Source organism: Electrona antarctica (assembly GCF_951216825.1).
Source record: "Electrona antarctica genome assembly, chromosome: 10".
Classification (NCBI taxonomy): domain Eukaryota; kingdom Metazoa; phylum Chordata; class Actinopteri; order Myctophiformes; family Myctophidae; genus Electrona; species Electrona antarctica.
The window spans coordinates 26323279-26335853 of NC_136791.1; the positions used below are offsets into that span (position 1 = coordinate 26323279).

The 12575-nt window shown below is 41.1% G+C and overlaps 1 protein-coding gene across 1 annotated transcript; it reads right to left on the bottom strand.

Moving 5' to 3' along the window:
- Positions 1-5704: 5704 nt before the first annotated feature.
- Positions 5705-8277, bottom strand: LOC306930779 (GTP cyclohydrolase 1-like; the record flags this gene model as incomplete). The annotated part of the gene is made up of 6 exons (XM_079511875.1): positions 5705-5834; positions 6356-6440; positions 6547-6578; positions 6674-6729; positions 6888-6997; positions 7929-8277. 6 exons carry the CDS (start codon positions 8275-8277, stop codon positions 5705-5707), a joined length of 762 nt encoding a protein of 253 aa, XP_079368001.1.
- Between the last annotated feature and the right edge of the window lie 4298 nt (positions 8278-12575).

Sequence of the window (12575 nt, forward strand, 5' to 3'; positions counted from 1 at the left end):
AATTGCTATTTGAGGACCTATGTCTGTACTATTGACTGCAAAACTGATTCGAGTAGGTCATTTGTTTTCTGGTTTCCAGACTGTCCCAAGATCATTATGTAACAAATGCATGTAAAGTTTATTGTTCTTTAATGTTAGGGTTTCCCTTGAGGTTATATGTACTATATCTGAGTTATTCCCCCCCCCCCCCCCCCCTTTCTTTTTTGTAATCAGTGTTAATAATGCAAGGCAGCGCTTTCTTAGCACCTGCCTAGCAAGTGCTTTACAATTACAACACGTCGTGTTGGACAACGAACGAACGAACGAACACGCATGATCCACCATCCATTGAAATGCTGCAAAGAGAGCCAGGTGTAGAAGCCACAAGTATAGTCTGTTATGCTTTCAGTCATTTCCGCCTGCCACATCTCTCACAGCGTGGCTCGGTACAGTATGGTGAAGATACAGAAGTATACACTGTGCAAGCTCAGCCTGGTGTCTGGGACTGGAGCCAACATCAGGAAGCCCAGAGTTATTTTGCAACTCTACCCCGTGGAAGGAGGATCATCTGATGTTGATCATTCATTCATTATCTCTGAAATATTATAAATCTGTCTGTGAAAGTGCTATCGTCTTTTCAGAAAAGGTTAATGATATTACCAGCTATCCTTTGAAAAGTAAACGTGAACGCTTGTCTTTTGTTTTTTTTAGGCTATGAACCATTTTGTATGACTGTGTCATACTTTTTTTTTTCTTCCAGATTATCTCTCACTTTGGGATGAGTATATCTGGAAATGGAAAGCTGAGCTTAAACTGTCTCATTTGTTTTAACAAAGCTCTCTGATGCACAGCCGGTACTCTCAGAGAATGACACACACACGCACGCACACCGATGGTTTGCGATGACCCAATACTGTATGTCTGATGCACAACATGAAGCACAGCCTGTGTCCCTTCATCCCGTTCAACAAAAGCACATCCTTTCCTCTCCTAATCCCTGTGCCTGCCCATGGAAGGCCAGTGGAAGCACAGAACAGAACAGGGGCCCAGCAGTAACCCCTGCAGTGATTAACCATCCCTTAATAAACACAGGTTTGATCCTCAACAACAACCAAAGTGTCCTTGAGCAAGACACGTACTGAATGCAGAAAGATACCCCAACCATGCTCACTCTTTGTAAGCTATAGTCTGTGGTGGATAGCGGTGCCAGCTAAATGCCCAAAATGTAAATAGAGGTGACGAATGTGCACGCTCGGGGGGCCTGGCGATGGCATGACTGGCTTCTCGTCTTTGAACCGTTCATTGCTCCTCCAAAATCTTGTTACAGTGGCATTTACGATTTGAGGAAACGCGGCGCATTAGGCGTTTGACCGTTGGCCACATAATTGTGTAATTTCCCACTTGGCAACACTGTAGAAATGGGAAGCTGCAGAGTACCGTAGGTCTACCGTGGGGCCCTAAAAACCAACAGCCAGAATGCAACGCAACATTTCAAAGGCTCAAAATGTGATAGTAGAAGCCGTCAAAATGGTGGGACTGTGGGACAACGTTTGAGTTTAAGTCTGACTGAACTCGCAAGCCAAACAACAGAAGCACAGCCTCTCTCCGCTGTCTTTACGCATTTGTTATTGTCTTTTCCTATCCTATTTGTAAAAAAAGAAAAGAAAACAACATTAATCAAAGGTGCCAATACTGAATGACTTCTATTACAGTGGATTTATTTTTTGTTCTAATTCAGATCATTGATTTGAAGCTTTAATGTAAACGGTGCTCCTCTCTCTGTACAGCCTAATTTATGCTCTGCCGCACGCCGAAAATACTACAAGCTCACAGTGCGTGCAAGCTTGTAGGTCTGCTATTCTAGGTGTGCGACGAAGCCCATTTGGCTTTATTATACTGTACACTGGCCTGTTTTTGCTTGTGTTCGTCATTTGAGGTCCACCCTCAGGATCTAAGTGCCCTGCAGACACCAATGCATTTGATTTTCTTCTCAATAAATGTATGTACTGTGTTAAATAAGCTGGCTTGGGAAGGGTTTATCTTGGAAGCAAAATATGGATCAGTCATGGAGAGCATTTATGAAATTAACTTTTTCCATTGGTTATTTCTAGAACTAATCAACTTTGTTAATAATACACCAGACTGTAATGGAATGGGTTCAACTTGCTAAGCTCTAAAGCAGGTCACAGTGATCAAGAGTGAAGTAGCCCATGTCTGGGAACAAGTGCTTTTGATAGTCATTCTAAATGAGGTTTGCACCTTGATGCAGTATATATGTGTGTGTGTGTGTGTGTGTGTGTGTGTGTGTGTGTGTGTGTGTGTGTGTGTGTGTGTGTGTGTGTGTGTGTGTGTGTGTGTGTGTGTGTGTGTGTGTGTGTGTGTGTGTGTGTGTGTGTGTGTGTGTGTGTGTGTGTGTGTGTCATTTCTTAAAATCTGTCCTGTGGACTAGACCAAGAACCTTTCAACTTATAAAGCTTTAGCGCCCCTTACTGGTTAAATCTCAAATTGATTTCCCACACCCCATTTTGAATGTGTGTATTTCCTAGTGGCGAGGCTACAGGTACTGAGCATTTGCGCTTTGTTTAGGAACCACTCCGTTACACATTAATACAATTCGGACACTAAACATTTATGAATTAATTGAACCACAGTGCTCTTCTGGCGCTGCTCCACTAAACAGCAGCAGCATGACCGATAATCCACCTTGAAGTTCTCCATACAGTCTAGCTCAGAGTTACATTAACATTGATTTTACAATCTAAATTGGGGGTCCCAGAGATAGAATGGGGGTCTGTAGACTAATGGATGTCGAACTGGGGGTCCTTGAAATTAAACGGGGTGAGAATCACTCCTAGACATAAAAATCTTCTCTTATGGGGGTCCCTGCTTATCTTTTCAAAATGGGGGTCCGCAGGATAATTAGTGTCAAGTTGGGGGTCCATGACATGAAAACGTTTGGGAACCACTGGTCCTTTTTTGTGCCAAGGAATTTGGCTGCGGTCAGCCGGACACCCATCTGAAAAGGTTTGGTGTCAAAATGTCCAAAACATTTTCATATTTAAAAAAACCCCCAAAACTTTCAAAAATAGCAGCTCGCTGCTCGCAACCAACATATAAATTAATGAAGTGATTGTGACGCTATCTACTTTTGCTGGAGGCCTGAACACGCCCAAGGACCCCACTCTGAGAACCATCTAGGCCATGGTGAATCAGACTAGCAACCTGCATCCAGGACAGCCTGTTCCTGCATCCAGAATCCATTAAATAAAGCTCTTCAACCTGATGTATAATTGGTTCCCAAACTGTGGTGCGTGCACCCCTTGTGGTGCACGAGCGCCTTCTAGGGGGTGTGCCACATGAAAAGGCTAATGGTGGTGCTATGGTTTTATTTTAAATATATTAACAATATATGGCAAGTATATGCAGAATATAGCCTACCCTGCATATATATGCCATATTCAGGTTCATATATGTGCATATATGTGGATAAATAGGAAATGTATGTCTCTATATAGCTTATGCAATTTATATTTCCATGTGGGGGGGTGCTTCAGCTAGGTCGGGAGGTAACAGGGGGTGCGTCAGCTAGGTCGGGAGGTAACAGGGGGTGCATGGCCAAAAAGGTTTGGGAACCGCTGCTGAGTATATCCTATACGATGGTGTCGTGTCACACAGAGAACATAGCAGATCTACAAACTCACAACGTGTCATGGATGCGATGCATTTGAGCCTTGTAGATCCGATATTTCCGGCCAGCGCACAACACCACCTATGATGGAACACAAATTCAGCATCAAGACCCTGCTTCACAATCACAAGCTGACGGTTACATACCGCCACACCTGACCACAGTGACATGGTACGACTCTAGAATTCGCTTCTGGTGAGTAGGAGCCATGCAGTTGCACCACCACCTCACACTAAATTCAAATGTATAGCCTATAGTTATAGCTTACATGACTTAAAAGCCATTTAACCTATAACTAGTTAGTGTGAGGTGGTGCAACTGGCTCCAGCTCCACAGGAACCAGGCACGTGCAGAGAGTGTAAAGGCTCATTCATAGTCTGGATTTTCGGTGGTGAGGTGACCACTCGTGACGTCTTTACAGTTAGGGCCAGTTGCACAGTGTGTGCTATTTTAGATGATTTTCTTTTCTTCTTTTTTTATCTATTTAGCCCAGGGCTGGGCCCTCGACGATGGCGAGGGCCAATATATTCCCACACTCATTCCAGAGGGCCACAGTGCATAAGTACTGTCGTAGCAAAAATAGCCGATCTACAAGCTCAAATTTTGAGCTTGTAGATCAGCTATTTTTGCTATATTTGAATTGAAACCCTGAATAATTTAATTAAGTGAAGGTGGGGGCCGCATGTGGCCCCCGGGCCGACAGTTGCCCACCCCTGATTTAGCCTAATGTCTTATATGTGTTGTGTTCTAAAATCTCAACAAATTACCGTTGTAAGTGTACTCGGTTATTTAAAACAGAGAGAATAAATTACCGTTGTAAGTGTACTCGGTTATTTAAAACAGAGAGAATAAATTACCGTTGTAAGTGTACTCGGTTATTTAAAACAGAGAGAATAAATTACCGTTGTAAGTGTACTCGGTTATTTAAAACAGAGAGAATAAATTACCGTTGTAAGTGTACTCGGTTATTTAAAACAGAGAGAATAAATTACCGTTGTAAGTGTACTCGGTTATTTAAAACAGAGAGAATAAATTACCGTTGTAAGTGTACTCGGTTATTTAAAACAGAGAGAATAAATTACCGTTGTAAGTGTACTCGGTTATTTAAAACAGAGAGAATATTTTATTGATTTGAAAATACATATACAGTACAGTTCCGTTCAGGTAAAATACATGTATTACTTAATACATTATCCCATCGTATCGACGTTTCACAACATTTTTAAGATCATGATCCGTCATCATGTACATACATGCTCTCTAACCCTAGTAAAAACTGAAAAATAAAATAGAATATCACATTTATAGAACAGCAGAATGAAGTGGTGGTTTCAACCAACAAAATTGCAGGAACATCCACTATACATGTAACCTCTCTGCTGCCCCATCTGGCGGAGTCAGGTTACTATACATGTGCATTGTTGTCAAAATCTACACAAATCACCCTTGAGATATTGCATAGAAAATACATTAGCACAAAATGCTAATTCCAAAACTTCCCAAAACAACAAAGACCTCACATTTTGTGAAGGTTCTCAAGTTTAAGACAAGCCCTAAATCAAGTGACAGTAATTACTCTTCTGAAGGACATGTGATACATCTAAATGGATAATAATTATCAGATGTACAGTGTACTACTGTACATCATCCAGTAGATGATTATGATTGATGATTTATTGCACACTGCATGGTGACTATACACTGGCAGTGCTAAAGGGAATTAACATTTTTGAACACAAGAGAAATGTCCTGCCGAAATGGAAACATCCACCATCTGAAAAATGTGGGAAAATTATTGATGGCATGAATGTCGTAACATTATTAAAAGATGACTGAAGTCTGTGGGCGTATGCATGAGCCTGCTACAGTACTTAGAGTGTGCTCATGTACAGTATGTTTTTTTTTTTAATATATTGAGCAGTGAACACCTGGTAAGATTTTCTCTTGTGTTGTTTAGCCCCCCAACCCCCCCAAAGTGGATCTCTTGCATTGCAATGCAAACTCTTCGATTGCCAGATGCGGTATAATAACGAACATTCAGTTCTTTCTCGTGAGAGACAGAAACTCCTCGCGGGTCTTGGGATCTTCTTTGAACACTCCCAGCATCACACTCGTTACAGTCCTGCAGTTTATCTTTTGCACGCCTCGCATCACCATGCACATGTGACTGCAAAGACATAAAAAAAGCAAGGCATTAATACGCAGATTGAATTAAAGCTTCAAAGCGAGTGCTGAAAGCTTCATGCGTGATGCATACCGAAAACATTTGGTCCCACTTATCCAGAGAAATGTATGAAAGACTGAGCAACGAGAGTGTGTTTCATGGCTGCTCTGAACTGAATCTATTCGATTATGTAGTTTATAAACCCACTAGCACCTCGTCTTGTCTACCGATTAACCCTCATGTGATCTTGAAGGCCTGTTGTCAATATATATATAAAATATAGCCTACTGAATGTTACACTGAACTGCCAACATGTGTTAAATAACACATGTTGATTGATTGAAATGGTTAACCTCTGTTCAACACCCTGTGTGTGTGTGCGTGTATGTGTATGTGTGCGTGTATGTGTATGTGTATGTGTATGTGTGTGTGTGTGTGTGTGTGTGTGTGTGTGTGTGTGTGTGTGTGTGTGTGTGTGTGTGTGTGTGCGTATGTGTGCGCGTGTGCGAGTGTGAGACACTCACGCTGCCTCCATCACCACTGCTACGCCTGCTGGCTCCAACGCCTCAGAGATGGCTGTGGCAATCTGTTTGGTTAGACGCTCCTGAACTGCATGGAGAGAGAGAACGACACATCGAAAATACCAATGGGAAAGATTGAAAAGTGATGACAGTGAATAATCCATAGCCTTAATTGACAGTAATAATGGGCCTACCTTGCAGTCTTCTGCTGTATATCTCCACAATTCTGAAAAGTTTAAATATGACTGTTAGTACTAATCTGTGTGCGTGCAATATGTGCGCGCATGAGAGAACATTTTGAAATCATTTGAACGTGCTTACTTGGCGAGCTTGCTCAGGCCAACCACTTTTTTGTTCGGGAGGTATGCGATGTGAACCTGAAACGTTGAAACAAAGCATAAAGCAAGAAATATATTTACAACGCACAACCTTACATCATTATTACGCCAGTCAATTGCTGAAGTTTCTCGTCAAACTGCAAACTCCTCAGTGTTTAATTCAACTCAGACTCAGGTGTGGTGAATGTTTTAATTACCCTGCCAAAGAAGGGCACAAGGTGGTGTTCGCACAGAGAGAACACATCTATGTCCTTGACAATCACCATCTCGTCGTGGTTCTCATCAAACATTGCATCGTTCAACACATCTGTAGGGAGATGAAAGGCGGATATAATACAAATACAATTATTGATATGATAGAATGACAGATGGGAGTGTGGAATGTTTTTTCTTCTTTTTTGCGATTATTAAATTCAAATTGTGTAATGCGGTGCAATGACTAAAAAAAGATAAACCATACAATTTCTATAATTATGATACATTGATTTTCTTTACATGGTTCTGGCTAGGAAAAACAGGATATATAAAATGTTCTTTTTTTTTAACCAGATAGGCCATTCTGTTCTCAGTATCCTGGAGAAAATGTTATCATTGAACATTCTAGCCTACTAATAATGTGTGTGAACAAGTTATGTCTCCAGAGAGAGAGAGAGAGAGATCTTAATATTGTTATTGGCATTTGTCAGTTACAATAATGTACTTTATATAATAAATCAGATAATGAATCAGATTCTTCTAAGAACATCTGTTCTGAATCTTGCATCCCTGGGATGTAGCATGGTGTTTGCGTTTCTGCTAATCACACTACAGCCATTTCTCATATCATTACCGAGGCACAGATTGCAATGATGACTGCTATAACACCATGGTGCCAAATAAACAACTTACACACCCACATGAATAAAACCACTTATGACTAGGACAACAATAAGCTGTTAATTGTCAACATGAGACATGGCAATGGGATAGACTAGAGACCCAATTTATTTCATTGCCATAGTGAAATGCCCTCCTGTTGCAAAGTACTGTAGCCGTGCTTCTGAGATGCCCCGAAGTCACACCTTTGGATGTTTGAATCCACAACATTGCCGTCTAGTGTCCTTTTAGCCTGAAAGGATGTGTAGTGTACGCAGGACAATTTATCCAGATTTGAACTTCCAAGAGTGGGTTACTTTTTTACAGTCCACAGAATCAAACAATAATGAACATAATACTGTTAATCATCAAAGTGCATTCACCTCGAACTGATTCATGATATCCTTTGGTGAAGTTCTGCATGGCTTTGGCCGCGCGCAGTGGCGTGCGTACGAGACCCTCGCGGTGCACGTCCTCTCCCAGCTCCATCAATATGGTGGCATATGCCTTCTCCATGCTGGACAGCTTGGACGCTTCCTCCACGTCCTTCTGCAAGCTCCTCCTGGACGCTTCCTCCACGTCCTTCTGCAAGCTCCTCTTGTCTTCTCGGCACAGCTCGGCCTTTTTAGAATCCACTGATTTTTTTTCACTGAAAGAGCTCATGTACTCAAAGTTCCCATTGGAGACGCCGTTGTTCTGGGAGGCGGCGGGGTGGTGGTGGTTGTACTCCATTCTTCAGACTGTTACTGTTTGCTATGATGGGATATAAGTGTGAGGCTTGGTGGCAGGTTGTTATAGAATGTGGGTCGGAGAATGGTGTGGTTGCTTTTTAAAGCATTTTGTACAGGCCCGGATGACGGCCGGGCGTGCCTTCAATTGTACTTTGAAGGCCGGCGTGCATGCGGTGCGGGTTCTCAGGAGAAAATGGACCATGAAGAGTTGTCTTAATATACAATTTCCTTGCATGCAATGTTGCAAAGACGAAGGGGCCCCGAGACATCTGATCACTTTGGTAAATTGATTTCAAGCAAATTAAAATAAGTTATGCAAATGGCGTAATGCACATATGGCTTCAGATTACTTTTTTTTGTAGGATGGCCTTCTGAGTTACAGACAGTACACAGCTTATCTTTAGCTGTGGCCTGCATACTCATTTCTTTAACTAAAGCACCTGCATGTGCTTTGAGAAAATTCTTGGAGCTATACTGACCTCTGACCGCTGACCTCTGACCCCTGAAGAAATGTGTGTGCTTGGCTGCTGTCAATAAATCCTCAACAAATGTCTTCTAAATCATGACCGTTTTCTGAAAAACCCATGTTTCTAGGTCAGTGGTTCTCAAACTATTTCATGGCAAGGACCCCCAATGTAATTGGCCGCCGACCCCCATCTGAAAACATGTTGTTCCAGGGACCCCCCCAGAAGCAAAGATTTGAGTTAAAAATGTCCGCTCTGAAAGAATATATACTCAAAGATTTGCGCCACATTTTCACAATTTAAAAAAAATAGCAGATCTACAAGCTCGTAGCGCGGCACTCGGTGCCGCGCTATGAGCTTGTAGATCTGCAATTTTTTCAATAGCTAAAGCATAACATAATGCCGCCCAGAATGTTAATTGAAATCTGATCGTGATATATACCAAATATGGTATAATCACCTCTGACCTCTTCAGATTTGGGGACAACAAAGACAAAATACTGTATGGTTTCAGTGCATACATACAGCAGCGGTGGCCGAACGGATAGCGGAGCGGTCTTGATACCGGAAGGTCGCCAGTTCGAATCAGTGGTCTGACACGTTAAAATTACCACCGCTGAAGTGCCCTTGAACAAGGCATTGAACCACTACGATGAAATGTGTTCTATGAGCAGGGCCTGGCTGGAAACAAGTTATTGAGCTTAGCCCAGATACCCTGGGTAAATATAGTAATCATTTCATTTCATACAGTATGGATAGGCTAGTAACTGCTTCTGCAACCGATATGACCAAACTTCATTGTGCACATGACACCACTGGGATCACACTGTAAATTGAGTTATATTTGAGTTAACAAGTTATATATCTCTGCTGTCGGGAGGAAACCTCATACTCCAAAATGTTATTTTTTCAGGAAATAAAGAGAACCTTATATACAGCCTCATCAAAGTTGGTGTTGTGACTTTATATATTGTCAATTACTTCCATGAGAGGGGGAGAGGTGGTGGAGTTAGTTGCTTTAGCAGACATTTTGAGGGTCCAATGGAGTTAAGAGGTGTTGTCCAAAGCACTTTTTACTACTTTCCATTGGTTCAATATTTTCGAAACAACACACAGACGTAAAGGGTGTTCAATAGCACCGATTTATGCCAAAAATAAATCAAAAACTTCAAAAATGGAGTTATGAGGTTTCCTCCCGACAGCAACGATATAATCTACCTCATCTATCTCTTCTGGCCAAGCAAATATTCCATTCTACACGCACATTTTATATGTCTTCCTCTTTTTTTTATCATTCACGAGTGAATGCATCCGATCTATTAAAATACATTATATAAGGAGCAGTTGTAGAAAAGGGTTACAGACAGTATATTACATTTTCACTCTACACGTTATATAATTTAATTTACATGTGACACAACGCGCAGAGGGAGATAGCAGGACAGATGTGTGAGAATGTTGTGGTATGGGATTTAAATCGGAAGCCTATCATGGCAACACATTTTATGTCATAATACTTGTGTATCTATAATGTCATATAAAATAAATCTAGGAAAATTGCTGCAGTGATGTGAAATATTGGAAAGGAGTGCCAATATTAATTTAATACATTTATAGCCTAATGCATTTTTGCCTGGGCAACTAGAACAGTGAAACTGAGGAATTGTCTGTTTGAGCTAGACAAATTAAGTGTACATCTTCAAAAATTATAGTCTTTTAGTGTGAAATTCCCCATTTATTTTATTATTATTCTCGGCCATATGTATATAAGACTTCGGCTCGAAACGTTACCACTTTAGTAAAAGATATGTCTGGGAGCAGAAAGAAATTGGTGTGCGGACTCTTTTATTTTTTTGAGGGGCGCTAGCCCCTAGCTCATATATACTGTACAGGTTTAATGTTTGTTTTTAGTTGTGTTCCCTCTGCGCTATGTTCCCTCTGCTGGTGGGAATGCAACAATCTCCATGTTGAGGGCCATCTCAGTTCATCCCCATTTTTACAAAGGACTAAAGAGTAAAGACTCCTTTCTTCTCCCATGTGATGTACTCTATTTCAGCTTTTATTTGATCATGTACTCAATTTCAGCTATTATTTTTTTTTGTTTTAGTCCCTTTTGTACTCCCTCTATTTTATTGTCTATAATACTGTACTTGAATTTTATTTATTTATTCGCTCTTGCTGGGAAGCACTTTGGAAGTCCTTCTGAGAAATGTTAAATGGTGCATTTATATAGCGCCTTTATCCAAGGCGCTTTACATATTGTGCATTACATTCACCCATTCACACACACATTCATACACCGATGGCGGCGGAAACCATGTAAGGCACCAACCAGCACATCAGGAGCAATTAGGCACTTCGACACTAACTCTGGGGAGCCCCGGGGTCGAACTGGCAACCTTGCGGTTACCATCCTGGGCCACCGCTGCCCCGAGAGGTGCTATATAGATAAAAAATATATATAGGCTACTTATGGAAGAAGAACTAATGTTAAATCAAATAAAACTGAATGATTTTGCTGCAATCCTTGCTAACACAAGTTGTGGGAAATCTAATTACTCCAATGAATTTCTATGGAAAAACACAGGCATCTACTAAATATGACTAAAGAGCAAGCTAAGCTGTTGAAATTCGCATGAAATGGCAAATGGGGATGATTTTCATCATGCCCTCACTCCCAGCAATCTATTCTTGGTCATTTCTTTGAAAAGCACTCATGATACGCCTCATAAGACATATTCACTGATCATTTCTCAAGGGATTTCAGCGTGGAAAAGATGCTTCTATATCAAATCAGAGTGACCTTACTGTAGAAGGAATTCATGTGAGCATCATACAAAGAACACCCTTACTAGTCACAGACTGGTGGGCTTTAATAGCTGATCTTTTATGCCATATATGTGGTTAACCAGACCAGTATACTGGATCTCTTGTCCACTACTTCCTAACATTTTAGTTTAGTTTTTATTTGTTTACAAAACTTGACAAAAACATAGTCACATTTTAGTCATCATGGCTTAGTTTTTATTTAGTTTGAATGTAGTTTTTGTCAGTGAAAAAAGGTAGTCGACGAACATTTTTCATCATAGTATTAGTCGACGAAAACACTGTTTTACATCATGGCTGGGGGATGTACTCACACTACAGAAACAGGAGATACTGCCCTACAGTGCATGGACCACATGGCATGGGAACTTTTGGTTCCCAATACTTACTTACAGAAGTGCTTCTCAAACTATTACATTTCAAGGTTTGGTTTACATTAGGGCCTAATGAAATTAATACCAAACTGGGGGGGTCCTTGAAATCTAAAATGTTTCATTCATGGCCTAATGATTAGGCCATGAAACTCATAACTCAGATAGTGTAACTTCTCAGAGTTATAATAACTCCTCAGAGTTTCAGACCTGTAAGGGTCCATTTGGCTACTTATTTGTCTCCACCAGGCCGAAGCATAGTATAAAGAAGGATAGAGACTGAACCGGCGCGATAGCCCCGCCCCCCCTCCGCTATTCATGTCAGTGGAAGTTGCTCAGTGGTGTTTTGAAGCACCCGGAAGAACCGTCTACTTCCGCATTTGACCACCAAATTTTGGTGGTCTGAGGTACAGTATGTCTGAGGTACAGTATGTCATTATAATCCCTTAACCCGGATGTTCACGTCCCTATTGTCCCAAAGCAACATGCAATCCTATACAGGGAAAAGGAATATTTATAGTTGAGTACCCTGCTGAAAGTAAATATAACATGCTTGCTTGCTTGCTTATTTGTAAAACCATTAAAAGTAATGCAACATACTGTTGGTTTATTCATGTATTCATACAGTTTCCTTTAAA